We start from the raw sequence: 14,393 nt of genomic DNA on the forward strand, positions 1-14,393 counted from the left end.
AGCATCGCTGAAGAGTGAGCCCTGAAGCTCTTTAGCATGTAGCATGTAGCATCACCGGTGTGTGAGATTTGGAACTCTTTAGCATGTAGCATGTAGCATCGCTGTGTTGGTATCATGAGACTCCTGGTGTGAGCAGTCTGGCCAGCAGGCCTCATGAGGGCCACAAACCTCAGGTTTCCTACTAAATGTCCCCTCAGACTCAGCGTTGTGTTTGTGTCTGAACTGATCGGCTCCATGTCGGCGTTCATTCGTCACTCCGATGAATCTCAGATGTTCCCTCGTCCCAGTTTGTCCTTCGTTATGGAAAGCTGTGGATATTGTGACAGAACAGCGATTCAGAAACAAACTTCAGGACAGAAGACGGAGCCGATCTGCGCTGCGGCTTCCCGTTCAGAACGTTTGAATCCCTGAGTGGAGTCAGTCCAGATCAGTCAGCGGTGCAGCTGCATGAGCGGAGAGGTTTTACCCAGCTGTTCATGCTGGTGAGTCAGATGATTCAACCTCCTCCAAAAACTCAGAGTGATCGTTTCAGTCCCAGAGTGCCCAAATCACTCAAACAGGCGTCAGTTATGCAACACTGACATCCAATGAAAACTCATTAAACTTGAATAAATTCTCACATTTTATTGTTTCTACCTGAAGGAAAGTCTTTAAAGCTTTGAGGCGTGTCTTTGTGAAATGCTGCTCACACACTGGAGAGCCATTCGAAGGAGAAAAGCGTGAAAATAGCCGAGCTTTGCTGAAACTTCTGAACCCTGTCACGCTGCCTCAGATTTTATGACTGCATTATTTTCCTGTAACTTGAAGTGGAAGCGTTGGTCTTCCTGGGAGGAGGGAATTCAGGCATGACTCAGCAGGTGGTCGTCACCGAGCAGCGACCCAGGAGCCTCCAGCTGAGGAGCAGGGAGAACATGCAGACTCCGCCCATCGTCTGAGGCTCCTCCCCTCTGCTTTCAGGGCCTCCTGCAGCTGAACGGCAGCTGCGTCCGTCCGGAGGAGTGCGGCTGCGTCCACCTGCGGCCCGGCGCCTCGGGGGAGCCGCCCACGCCCGTCAGGGTGCCGCCGGGGTCGGAGGTCACGGTGGGCTGCAGCACCTGGTCAGGCTCCGGCTCGGGCTCAGGTTAGCAGCGGCGGCGTTTGGGTGTGTGAGCTGACGGTGTGTGTTCTTCGCCGCAGCCTCTGCCATGACGGGACTCTGCACTGCGACAGCCGGGACTGTGAAGGTGACGCAGAACCGGGAGAACCGGGAGAACGTAGAGAACCGGGAGAACAGGTACCGCGGCAGCCGGGCTCTGGGCTCATCCCTGTGGTGTCTCCGTCCTCCCCCCAGTCGTCCTCAGCGAGTGGTCGGAGTGGACGCCCTGCTCCCCCTGCCAGCCCTCCTCCTCCTCCTCCTCCGCCCTGCAGTTCCTCCCCCCGCCAGCAGGGGCGGGCGGCGCCACCCTGGTCTCCGTCCAGCGGCGCTTCAGGGCCTGTCTGGACCTGGACTCCGGTCGGCCCGTCCCCCCCGGGGAGGACGGCCAGTGTGAGGGTCCGCTGGTGGAGGACAGGCCCTGTCCGGACGCCGACGTCTGCACAGGTAACGGGACAACACACACTCCTCCGAGCCAGACCGGTTCCAGGCCCCGGGACCGGCCTGGGGACAGGAGGTGGCCTCTTTGTGGACGGTTGGGTTTCTGGGTTTCAGGGTTTCAGAGTTTCAGGGTTTCCAGCCCAGCAGCTGGTCTCATGTCTCCACTGGGATTTCTGACCGTTCATTTTCAGCAACGAGCTCCAGCTGCTCTGTTATAAACATGTTTAAAGTTTAAAGTTTATTGATGGAAGAGATGCAGCGTCTGGTTTTCCAGGGGGTCCATAAACACACACATATGGAACACAGTGTACAACAACATACATAAATGCACACATTTACACATGAACACACATGCACACACACACACACACACACACACACAGGACAGACATGCTCCTTTGTCCCCCCCCGTCCTCCATGAGGTCTAAAACAGGTGATACAGCATTGACAGAAGTTCAAAGGGGAAAGAAAAAAGAAACTAAAAACATAAGCAGGAAGCTTTAAGGTGTGAAAATAATAAGGACTGGAATCGACCCAAAGACGTTCCGTGGTGAATGGATGAAGGGAAGCTGTTCCACTCGGAGGGAGCCCTGCTCTGGAAGGCTCTGCCACGCGGAGCAGTGAAAGTCAGACTGAGTGCTTCTTAAAGAATATACAGAGGTAACATGTCCCACATTTAGTCCTCATAGCCTGTCCCTCTGAAGAGACACCTGTCTCCAGGGGACACTGCACCTTGGATTTTAGGATGTCTCCTTATTAGTAAAGTGTATATCGGGTCTCGTCCCGTCTCTTGAGATGAGTGTCTCGTCACAGTTCTAGAAATTAGTCGTCCTGCCACCTGTCCCCTGGTCCGTCCCCTGGTCCGTCCCCCAGTCTGTCCCCCGGTCTGTCCCTCGGTCTGTCCCCTGGTCCATCCCCCGGTCTGTCCCCCGGTCTGTCCCCCAGTCTGTCCCCCGGTCTGTCCCCCGGTCTGTCCCCTGGTCCATCTCCCGGTCTGTCCCCCGGTCTGTCCCCCGGTCCGTCCCCTGGTCCGTCCCCCTGCTGTCCCCCGGTCCATCCCCCGGTCTGTCCCCCAGTCCGTCCCCCAGTCCGTCCCCCGGTCTGTCCCTCTCTATTGAGTCCCGTCAGGTAGAAACATGTAAATAGTTCATCTCATCTGAAAGCAGTGATTTGCAGGTTCTGCTGGAGTTTAGAGGACAGAGGGACGGAGTCAGAGACGGTCAGGACTAGGAGTGTAACGGTACACAGAAGCCACGGTACGGTACACACCTCGGTGTCAGGGTCTCGGTTCGGTACGTTTTTCGGTACGGCGGGGAAAAAGAAACAACAGCTCCCATCTCAGTGTTTCCTGCAGGATAAACGTTTGGCGGGGGGGGGGGGGGGGGGGGGGGGGGGGGGGGCCATGCCGAGCAGCGCGCTGCTCACACGGAGCGTCCAAGCGGCCGCTGCTGCTGCTCCGCGGTGCGCAGCTGCTAATTAGCTGCAAATGGGGCGCCCGGACTGAAAAGGTCTGGCGGAAACCCTGCATGTGTACCAGATCATCTTCCCCAAGCTTTCCCACGCGACAGAGTTACAGGAGACTCCGGGTCTCCCAGCTCCACACGCTGCAGCTCTCATTCCGCTTGGACTTTCTTCTTCGTTTGTTCATGTTTGGATCTGTTTGTTCTTCTTCTTCTGTGGTAGTGGTGGTCGCTGGCAGCTTTTAGGCTCATTACCGCCACCTAAGGTTGGAATAAGGACTCGCTTTTTTATTTATTTTTTTTAATCACTCGTGTATTCGTCGTGTGATTGTGTGTACCGACCCGTGACCTCCGTAATACAAATACCGTTACACTCCTAGTCAGGACTCCGACCGGTCGGTGCTGGCTGAGACACGGGGACGAGACCGGTAACGCCGTTCCGGTTCTGCTCTCTGCCGTGTCAGATCTGTGCGTGTGGAGCTCGTGGAGCGCCTGGACGGCGTGCGCAGAGCCGTGCAGCGGCGGCGTCCGGCAGCGCTACAGACGGCCGCTGGCCGCCCCCGCAGGACCCCGCTGCCGCAGCCAGCAGACGCAGAGCCAGAGCTGCAACACGGGGCTGTGTCCAGGTAGGCTCCGCCCACTGACGGCCATGCCCACAGGGGCTCCGCCCCCATGGCAGAAACACTGACAACCACGCAGTTTCCATGTTGTCCACTAGCTGCTGCGTGGGCCGGGTCCTCAGAGGCTCCGCCTCCTCAGACACTGTGACTCCTGTGCGTCTCCTGTCTGTCTCTGTCCCACCTGGACCTGTGGACGGTTTCCAGGTGAACGCTGTGAGGACCGCGGCCGGACGTACCAGGAGACGTGCGCCAACCAGTGTCCTCGCAGCTGCGCCGACCGGTGGGAGCACGTGCAGTGTCTGCAGGGAGCCTGCCACGCCGGTGAGGCCCGCCCTCTGAGCGGGACACGAGTCCGAGTCCCGTCCAGTCCCAGATCAGCTGCTCGACACGATGCCTGCGATGTTTCGCTGTTTCTCTGAGGAGGCTGGAGGCGTCATGTTCTGCTAAAGAGAGTGAAAGCTGCTCTGTAGGACACCCGGCATCAGGCAGCTGATGACAAGGAGGTTACGCTTATGCTACGTGAGACGTGCTGTGTGTTAAATGCTACCTGCTACATGCTACCCGCTACATATGTATGCTACATGCTACAAGCTATGTGCTACATGCTACTTGCTACCTGCTACGTGCTTTGTAGTACATGATACGTGTTTCATGCTACATGATAAAGACACTGTGGGGCTGCTGAAGGTGGTTCATGGTGACCCCTGACCCCTCTGAATCAGGCTTCATGGCTCTAATAAGACGGTATCCGGTATCAGAAAGTGACCGCGGGTCAGTCCTGGTTCTGGCGCTGGGTTTCGGTGCCTCCTGAGCGAACGCCGTCATTCAGTGTCCGTCCTAACGTCGTCCCACTCGGCCCGGTCTCCGCTCTCTGCTCCCTCCGGTGTCCAGGCTGCCGGTGTCCAGACGGACAGCTGCTGCAGGACGGCCGCTGCGTCCCGGTGGCGGAGTGCCGCTGCGGTATCCCATCAGGCAACGGGACGCTGGAGTTCCGGCCCGGGGAGGAGCTGGCGGTGGACTGCAACACCTGGTGAGGACGGTACCGTCCACCCGCCGGGCGCGGCGCGGCGAGCTCGCCGTTCACGTCCCTGTGCTCGTCCCCGTCCCGCAGCGCCTGTGAGAACGGCACCCTGCTGTGCGGCCGGCTGCCCTGCCCGCTCTACCGGCCCTGGAGTCCCTGGAGCGCCTGCTCGGCGTCCTGTGGGCGTGGCCTGACGACGCGGACCCGCCTGTGCCAGCGGGCGGAGGACGGCCCCCCCTGCGGAGAGACGGCGCAGACGGAGCGCTGCGCCCTGCCGCCCTGCCCAGGTGGAGGCTCCCCGCTCCGTCCGGCTCCGTCCGGTTCCCCGCCGCCCGCTGACCGTCCCTCCGCTGTGTCTCCTCAGCCGGCTGTCTGCTGGGCGGCTGGACGGCCTGGAGCGCCTGCAGCGCCTCCTGTGGCGGCGGCTCGTCGGTGCGGAACCGGACCGTCCTGCAGGAGCCCGAAGCCGGAGGGGCGGCGTGTGACGGACCGCTGGAGCAGCACACCGCCTGCAACACCAACAGCTGCCTGCCTGGTGACACACACACACACGCACACACACACACACACACGCACGCACACACACGCACGCGCACGCACACACACACGCACACGCACACGCACGCACACACACAGTTTCTGCTTTTTTCCTGAAGGGAGCTGCTTGTTTAGAGTTATAGTGAAATGTGTGTGTGTGTGTCTGTGTGTGTGTGTGTGTGTGTGTGTGTGTGTGTGTGTGTGTGTGTGTGTGTGTGTGTGTGTGTGTGTGTGTGTGTGTGTGTGTGTGTTCCAGAGTGTCCCAGCAGGCAGGTGTTCACTGCCTGCTCTGCGTCTTGTCCCTACACCTGCGAGGACCTGTGGCCACACACTCAGTGTTTACCTGGACCGTGCACACCGGGCTGCTCATGCCCGCCTGGAGAGGTGTGTGTGTGTGTGTGTGTGCGTGCGTGTGTGTCGGTGTTAACCCTCCCTCTGCGCTCCCCCTGCAGGTTCTGCTGGCTGGTTCCTGTGTGTCTCCTGCAGACTGTCCCTGCTCCCCGCTCTCGTTGCCCTTTGACCTCCACAGCTGGAATGTCAGCGACGAGAACTTCACACACACTCTGCTGCCGCCTGGAACCGCCGTCCCCTACCGCTGCAACACCTGGTAACACACTCCCAGTGACACACTCCTGGTAACACACTCCCAGTGACACACTCCTGGTAACACACTCCCAGTGACACACTCCTGGTAACACACAGTGAACACACAGACCCTCCGACTGACTGTTTAGAAGACGCTGCTTTAATGGACCAGTTCTGAAGGACCTGGTCCAAGAGGGAGGGGGGGGGGGGGGCAGGCTGGACCTCCTCTTCACCTCCCTCCTTATCCCACAGAGCACCTGTAGCTGTACCTGTACTTGAACCTGTACCTGTACTTGAACCTGTACTCCTACCTCTACTTTTACCTGTATCTCCTGTGTAAGACCCTCTCTCTCTCTCTCTCTCTCTCTCTCTCTCTCTCTCTCTCTCTCTCTCTCTCTCTCTCTCCTCTTCATTTCCCTCCGTGTGATCGAACCGTTCCCAGTGTGTGCCGAGACGGGGCGTTCCACTGCACCACTGAGCTCTGCGATGGTGAGTCGGGCTCTGAAAGGTCAAACGGGGGTGACCTCTGTGACCTCTGTGACCTCACCTGCTGAGTTCAGGCTCACCTCCTGCCTGTGTTTCCTCGGGCTTTAGAGGAGAGGAATCGTCTGAACGGAGGATTTTGTCCAGATCAGCTGTGACCTGTTGGATCCAGTGGATCCTCAGTGATCTGACCCCCCCTCCTCTCCTGCCCCCCCCCCCCAGTGGACTGCCAGTGGTCCAGCTGGTCCGGCTGGAGCTCCTGCTCCTCCAGCTGTGGCTCCGGGTTCCAGACCTCGTCCAGGTCCGTCCTGCAGCCGGCCCGCTACGCCGGATCCCCCTGCCGAGGCCCGGACCGCCGCAGCAGGGCGTGCTCCGCCCCCGACTGTGGTGAGAGGCAGCAGCGCCGCCGGCAGTGGATCCCAGCGGCGTCCAGCCATTCCTGATGGACGCAGAGCAGAGGGTCAGAGTTCACCGGGGGTCTCGGTCCTCGGTCTCTGCTCCTCACGGTGGGGTCCTGTGCAGTGTGTCCTGAGGGCGAGCAGTGGAGGAGGAGGCGCACCTCGGAGGAGCCGCGGGAGGCCCGGGAGCCGCCGGAGCTGCGGCCCTGTGAGCGGAGCTGCCAGGACATCTACTCCCCGTCTCCGGTCAACTGCAGCCGCCGGGCGGAGGGCTGCGCCTGCCAGGAGGGCCGCTACCGGGCCCCGGGGGGCGCCTGCACCATCCCCGCACTCTGCCCCTGCTACGACCAGGACCAGCTGCGCCAGGTGCACACACGCACGCACGCACGCACGCACACACACACACACACACACACACACACACACCGGCAGAGCGTGCCCAGGAAACCCAGTCCTCCACTTTTTATTGTGAATCTCTCTCTGATGTTATATTTCTCCCCCAGGTGTTTTCTCTCTCTCTCTCTCTCTCTCTCTCTCTCTCTCTTTCTCTCCTTTCCATCCCAGTACCAAACGGCTGCAGTGATGGCAAATCCTATGACTAGATAATATCTGTGTGTGTGTGTGTGTGTGTGTGTGTGTGTGTGTGTGTGTGTGTGTGTGTGTGTGTGTGTGTGTGTGTGTGTGTGTGTGTGTGTGCAGGCTGGCTCGCAGTGGGAGGAGGGCTGCCTGTCGTGCAGCTGTGTGAACGGGAGGAAGACGTGTCGGCTGAGCTGCCCGCCTCTTCTGTGTGACGAGGTGAGACACACACACACACACACACACACACACACACGCGCGCGCGTGCAGTCTCATATTGAATTAGTTTTCAGATTAAACTTTTTAATGTCTGTGATCTGCTGCTGAGCCGAGGCGTTTCACTTCCCGGGACGGCTGCTGCTGGACGAGACGCCGACCGTCCAGCGTTCAGGACGTCCGGCTGACGGGTTTCACACACAGTGTGGTCAGGTTTGATCAGGCTCTCATTGAACAGTGATCAGGTGAGATCTGATGTGATCAGGTGGTCACTGAACAGTGTGATCAAGTGCTCATGGGAACAGCATGATCAGTGGGATCAGGTGTGATCAGCATGAACGGTGTGATCAGGTTCTCTCTGAACTGTGTGATCAGTGTGACCAGGCACTCATTGAACAGTGTGATCAGGTGAGATCAGTGTGATCCAGTGTGATCAGGCGCTCTCTTATCAGTGTGCTCCGCTGTGATCAGGCGCTCTCTGAACAGTGTGATCCAGTGTGATCCGGTGTGATCAGGCGCTCTCTGAACAGTGTGATCAGGTGGGATCAAGTGTGATCAGGCGCTCTCTGAACAGTGTGATCCAGTGTGATCAGGCGCTCTCTGAACAGTGTGATCCAGTGTGATCCGGTGTGATCAGGCGCTCTCTGAACAGTGTGATCCGGTGTGATCAGTGTGATCTGGTGTGATCAGGCGCTCTCTGAACAGTGTGATCCAGTGTGATCAGTGTGATCTGGTGTGATCAGGCGCTCTCTGAACAGTGTGATCAGTGTGATCTGGTGTAATCAGGCGCTCTCTGAACAGTGTGATCAGTGTGATCTGGTGTAATCAGGCGCTCTCTGAACAGTGTGATCCAGTGTGATCAGTGTGATCAGGCGCTCTCTGAACAGTGTGATCCAGTGTGATCAGTGTGATCAGGCGCTCTCTGAACAGTGTGATCCAGTGTGATCTAGTGTGATCTGGTGTGATCAGGCGCTCTCTGAACAGTGTGTCTGTCATGGAGTGATCCGCCTCCGTCCCTGAGGTGACCTCTGCCCTCCTCGGGCTTCTCTCAGTTCAGAACCAGCCTGCTGAGCTGTTCAGTGTTCATCAGTCTCTTCATCCTGAACGCTGCTGGAACTTTGATCAGGAACTGAGTTCGTCTCCCTCTGATCCACAAACCTTCAGTGTTTTCCAGTGTTTTTCCACCAGGAGACGTCTGGAGCGTTGGAAAGGCGTAATGTTTCAGTAGAAAGATGAAATCCACAAATGAAACCTTTTAAATGACTTAATTCCTAGAAATACAGGAAATGATGAAAACTCTAATTTAATTGTTTCCCTCTAAAAGCCACATTATGATGATAAATCACATTATGGAGCAAAAACAGCTGAAAATGTCTTTTTCTTCATTTAGATTTTTAACATCGTGTTCAGTGACGTCGCCTCAAATCTTATCCGACCAATCATAGAACTATCAGAACCAATCGCAGCCAGGAAGCTACACAGAGACCCTGGTTCTCGTTCTCCATCACAGCGATTCAGACTGCAGGACCAGGTTCAGAGGAGAGGTTCTGCAGAACCAGACCCAGAGGAGAGGTTCTGCAGAACCAGGTTCAGAGGAGAGGTTCTGCAGAACCAGGTTCAGAGGAGAGGTTCTGCAGAACCAGACCCAGAGGAGAGGTTCTGCAGGACCAGACCCAGAGGAGAGGTTCTGCAGAACCAGACCCAGAGGAGAGGTTCTGCAGAACCAGACCCAGAGGAGAGGTTCTGCAGAACCAGACCCAGAGGAGAGGTTCTGCAGAACCAGACCCAGAGGAGAGGTTCTGCAGAACCAGACCCAGAGGAGAGGTTCTGCAGAACCAGACCCAGAGTAGAGGTTCTGCAGAACCAGACCCAGGAGCAGTGAGAACAGGGAGCAGTCCTTCATCTCTCCTTCAGGCTGTCGTCACTCTGAAGACGCTGCTCTCGTCGACGCCTCTGATCCATTTCTATTTGATTTGAATGTAAAACTCTGCAGGAGAACTTTTTTATTGGGTTTTCAGGAAAATGTCGAAACGACTGCATCGTCTGGAGGAAGTGGACGAGTTGTGGACTGTCTGCAGAGAGAACAGATCAGAGGACAGTTTGGTGTCTTCGCTGCGTTCACACAGTCACGCTGTTTGTCTTCTGACACCGTGGACAGTGTCTTCAGTGGGCCGGGACGGCGTTCCAGGTCCTGGTACTTCTCCAAGTGTCAAGAACGTCCCGGTTCTCACCGGCGTTTGTCGTCAGGGTGAAAGGAGAACCAGCAGCAACTAATGCAGGACAGTGAAACCTGGAGGGAACGGTGAGCCCTTCTCAGGACGGAAGGAAACGACGACGGGAACTCCCTCTCTCCCTGATGAGCACGGTGGAACGTCCGTCTGTTCCTGCTGGAACCCCAAGAAGCTTGAAACCCGGAGGAGGAACAGCAGCTGGAAGAACCAGCGTCCGGCACACTGTGCAGCAGGCAGAAGACAGGTGGCCGGGGGCAAAGAGGGGCAGTACATCCTGAATGCATCGTCCCCAACCTTCCCATATCGTCCCCCATCGTCCCGTCGTCCCCCGTCGTCCCGTCGTCCCGTCGTCCCCCACAGTCAGTCTTTGTCTCACTTCTGGGGAGTCAGAAGCTTTTCAGCCGAATTTTCATCCTTCAAATATCTGTGCTGCCGCTGATCACAGCGCATCAGCCTTCACAGAGCCGAGCGCACGTTCACTACTTCATCTCCCAGAGACTTGATTACCCATACTGCCCTGGGCTCCACCAGAGAGGTGCCTGTGCTGCTGACAGAGCCTCTGTTTGTCTGCAGCAGACATGGTTTCAGCCTAATGGAGGAAAGATTAGTTTGCAGCAGTGATTTGAAGGAGCGATCGTTGCATTAAGAGGTGAGGTCATTTCATGCACGTGGAACTTTCTCTTAAAAGATTGACTCATGGACGACTGAAAGAGTATCGTCACCCTTTAAGAGCCAATTAGAGCGCTGACCATGAAGTTTGTTGTGCAGAGGCCGGATAATCTTTACACCGACTGATTTTCCACTGCCTGACGTGATTTAAGGTGTTAGTTTTGGTCTGGTCGTTCATTCATTCATTTCATTTTACTATGAAGTGCTTAACTCTGAATCAGTCCTGGAATCCTGTCATTTCTAGAACAGCGTTTGTGGTTTGATGTGTCTTTATTTCCTGTGCAGATGGAGTTCAGGGTTTGAGAGTTCTCAGTAGAACAGCAGAACGTTCTCAGTAGAACAGCAGAACGTTCTCAGTAGGACAGCAGAACGTTCTCAGTAGAACAGCAGAACGTTCTCAGTAGAACAGCAGAACGTTCTTAGTAGAACAGCAGGACGTTCTCAGTAGAACAGCAGGACGTTCTCAGTAGAACAGCAGAACGTTCTTAGTAGAACAGCAGGACGTTCTCAGTAGAACAGCAGGACGTTCTCAGTAGAACAGCAGAACGTTCTCAGTAGAACAGCAGGACGTTCTCAGAGCTGCGGTTCTCCCTGCAGCTCTCCTCTCCGGCAGAAAGGCTAATGGGGTAAAAATAAATTCTGCTGACGTCTGGCTCTGCAAAGAGGAGGCTGATTCCTCAGACGCCCCCCGGCGGCTCCACCTGTGGCGGCGGCGGCGGGGCTGGGGGGGGCTGGGGGGCTGGGGGGGCTGGGGGGGGGCTCCAGCCACTCGCCGGCCCCCGGCTGTGCTGCCAAGTTCTGCCTCAGCGAGAGGCGGCGGGAGGAAAAGGTCATTAAACGCCCCGTGTTGCTTTTACTGACATGCTGAGAGTCTGTTACTGTCAGCGTCCCGCTCCTCATCCAGCTCCCCCTCAGCTGTTCGGTCCAGGTCCGGGTCTTCGCTGTTCGGTCCAGGTCCGGGTCTTTGCTGTTCGGTCCAGGTCCGGGTCTTTGCTGTTCGGTCCAGGTCCGGGTCTTTGCTGTTCGGTCCAGGTCCGGGTCTTTGCTGTTCGGTCCAGGTCCGGGTCTTTGCTGTTCGGTCCAGGTCCGGGTCTTCGCTGTTTGGTCCAGGTCCGGGTCTTCGCTGTTCGGTCCAGGTCCGGGTCTTCGCTGTTCGGTCCAGGTCCGGGTCTTTGCTGTTCGGTCCAGGTCCGGGTCTTCGCTGTTTGGTCCAGGTCCGGGTCTTCGCTGTTCGGTCCAGGTCCGGGTCTTCGCTGTTCAGTCCAGGTCCAGGTCTTTGCTGTTCGGTCCAGGTCCAGGTCTTCGCTGTTCGGTCCAGGTCCGGGTCTTCGCTGTTCGGTCCAGGTCCAGGTCTTTGCTGTTTGGTCCAGGTCCGGGTCTTCGCTGTTCGGTCCAGGTCCGGGTCTTCGCTGTTTGGTCCAGGTCCGGGTCTTTGCTGTTCGGTCCAGGTCCGGGTCTTCGCTGTTCGGTCCAGGTCCGGGTCTTTGCTGTTCGGTCCAGGTCCAGGTCTTTGCTGTTCGGTCCAGGTCCAGGTCTTTGCTATTCGGTCCAGGTCCGGGTCTTCGCTGTTTGGTCCAGGTCCAGGTCTTCGCTGTCTGGGTTCATTTCTCTCGTCTGTTTTGACAGAAACGTCGATATTTTCATAAAAACCTAAAAGTTACTGCAGAAAACGTCTCCGTTTTAAAGTCAGTTTTCATGAAACTTTCAGGTAAAAATCCACTGAAAAGTCCTTGAAACGTTTCCTCCAGCTGTTGCATGATGGGTATTTTTCCGACCACCCCCTGACAGCGTGGCCTTAAGGCTAATGCTAATGCTAGCTAGCTAGCGCTCATGGCAGCGTCGCCGATGCTCGGTGTCCGGCTGTTGAGCTGCTCTGAAGAAATCGGTTGAATTCGTTGTTCTGACCGGTCCACTTGGAGCCTCGTGTGGGCCGGTTTTGGCCCACGGACCTTATGTTTGTCCCCCTGATCAGATTCCACATGCCGCCTTATTGAAGCGCCCAAGCGCCATTTTGCTAATTCTGGATAATTATTCCATTTTCAAAGTCGGAGTTTTGAAGGAAAAGTTTCAGCCGCTGAAACAGACGTTTGACGAGCGATCAGAGCAACGCCGCTGTTTTCCAGGAGGAGGTGAAGGTGGAGGAGCCCGGCAGCTGCTGCCCAGTCTGCAGGAGGCCGTTTCCAGGTTGGTACAGAAAACCACTTCCTTCATCCCTTCATCCCTTCATCCCTTCATCCCTTCATCATGTTGCCCGGTTTGGTTTGATGTTGCCTGCTGTGACGCTTCCACCTGCTTCGCGTCCAGCTTTCCTTTCGTCCTCAGTGTCTCACATCTTGTAGCCGCCGCCTGAGGCTCCGTTGACATGGAAACGCGACTTGTTAAAAACCGTTTCCGATTCGGAGTGTTGGTGACTGATCTGTGATCAGAGGCTCCTCCTCCTCCTCCTCCTCCTCCTCCTCCTCCTCCCTCCACCGGCGCCAGCGGTCAGTGGTCTTAATGTTGTGGCTGATGGTTCCCGTTTGGACGCCCACTCAGAAGAATCGGCGTCCTGATGGATTCCAGCGTTTCGCCGTGGAGGAGGAGGTCGGGAGCCGAGCGCCGCCGTTCCCAATTAGCGGCAGATTCGGTTCCTGAAGCCGCAGCGGAGCTTTGATCCGGAACGTTCCGCCGCTTCTCTCTCTGCTTTTTCCTTCAAATGCAAATCCTTAAACATTCCAGCTGCTCTTCATTAGCGTCCTTTGTCCCCCCCCCCCCCCCCCCCCCCCCCTCACCCCCCCCCCCACCAGAGGAGCCGGCGGCCGAGTGTCGTCGCTACGTCGAGGTCCGGAACATCACCAAGGGGGCCTGTCGGCTGGACAACGTGGAGGTCAGCTCCTGCAGGGGGCGCTGCCTGTCCAGGACCGACGTCATCCTGGAGGTACGACCGGGGCCACGCCCCCCGACACCCTGCTGACCCCCCAACATCCCCCTAACACCCCCCGACACCCCCTGACCCCCCAACACCCCCCTAACACCCCCCGACACCCTGCTGACCCCCCAACACCCTCCCACACCCCACTGACCACCGACCCCCCCCCAGCAACATCCGAACCAAAACCCCCGCTGACACCCATCCGGACGTGTCGTCATGACAACGGCACAAACACCGAAATGACAACGAGCCGTTTGTCACGGTCAGCTGTCGATCAAACGGATCCAACCTGCAGAAAGTTACAGTAGAACCTCAAACAGCATCTGAAGCTCCGAGGCGTGACGGCGTGACGGTGTGACGGCGTGGCGGCGTGGCGGCGCGCAGCAGCGTCTGGACGGGCGTCAGCAGAAAACCTGAAGCAGCCGTGAAGACCGGAGCAGAGGAGCAGGAAGTTGCAGGAGAAACGCCGAATAGCTGCGACTGAAGTCCAGGAAACTCCGAACTCGGAGTTAAAGGCTGCAGCGAACCAGCAGCGAGAGGAAAAACACTGCAGCAGAAACCCAGAGGCCTGCAGGACTCCGAGACAGAACTCCTCGCTCTCCCCTCCTCGCTCTCCTCGCTCTCCCCCATCTCGGTGTGTAGTCGAGGCGGCGTCTCTTCCCCTCGTTGCCATGGAGACGTCCGTCTCTCTGGGCGTCCGGACGTCTCCAGTAAAAATAGTCCGTCACGCTGCGAGATGAGAGGAAACCAACATCAGCTCCGCCGAATGAGCTCCGGTTACCGTGGCAACGGCTGACGAGGCACAACACCCACCCCCCCCCCCCCCCCCCCCCGCTGCCCCCCCTCCCCCGTCCACACCGATCAGGAGACGCGAGAACTGGAGCTGCTCGCCACGGGAGCTTCCTGCTGCTGACACACTCTGTCAGGAACACACGGCGTGTGTGTGTGTGTGTGTGTGTGTGTGTGTGTGTGTGTGTGTGTGTGTGTGTGTTCAGTGTTATCTGGATTCTGATCACAGAGTTCATCTGAGCAGCTCCTTTATAGTAACAACCCAGGTGTCCAATCTGTGGTCCGTGGGCCTTGTGTGGACGCTGAGTTTCAGCTCAGTGGAGA

At 57.3% G+C, this 14,393-nt stretch overlaps 1 protein-coding gene across 1 annotated transcript in view; it reads left to right on the top strand.

Annotated features, from left to right (window-relative positions):
- Window positions 1-13,286, top strand: part of sspo (SCO-spondin) — a gene marked incomplete at its 3' end in the record, with an annotated part of 117,942 nt that extends 104,656 nt beyond the window's left edge. Inside the window, exons 96-109 of the mRNA XM_030087744.1 lie at window positions 953-1,097; window positions 1,177-1,223; window positions 1,331-1,579; window positions 3,498-3,659; window positions 3,858-3,974; window positions 4,545-4,683; window positions 4,765-4,989; window positions 5,481-5,595; window positions 5,664-5,818; window positions 6,239-6,285; window positions 6,802-7,043; window positions 7,377-7,472; window positions 12,493-12,553; window positions 13,156-13,286. Coding sequence (XP_029943604.1) covers window positions 953-1,097; window positions 1,177-1,223; window positions 1,331-1,579; window positions 3,498-3,659; window positions 3,858-3,974; window positions 4,545-4,683; window positions 4,765-4,989; window positions 5,481-5,595; window positions 5,664-5,818; window positions 6,239-6,285; window positions 6,802-7,043; window positions 7,377-7,472; window positions 12,493-12,553; window positions 13,156-13,286 — 1,931 coding nt within the window. The remainder of the gene's footprint in view (window positions 1-952; window positions 1,098-1,176; window positions 1,224-1,330; window positions 1,580-3,497; window positions 3,660-3,857; window positions 3,975-4,544; window positions 4,684-4,764; window positions 4,990-5,480; window positions 5,596-5,663; window positions 5,819-6,238; window positions 6,286-6,801; window positions 7,044-7,376; window positions 7,473-12,492; window positions 12,554-13,155) is intronic.
- Window positions 13,287-14,393: the final 1,107 nt, after the last annotated feature.

This window comes from Salarias fasciatus, unplaced genomic scaffold, assembly GCF_902148845.1.
Source record: "Salarias fasciatus unplaced genomic scaffold, fSalaFa1.1, whole genome shotgun sequence".
Lineage (NCBI taxonomy): Eukaryota > Metazoa > Chordata > Actinopteri > Blenniiformes > Blenniidae > Salarias > Salarias fasciatus.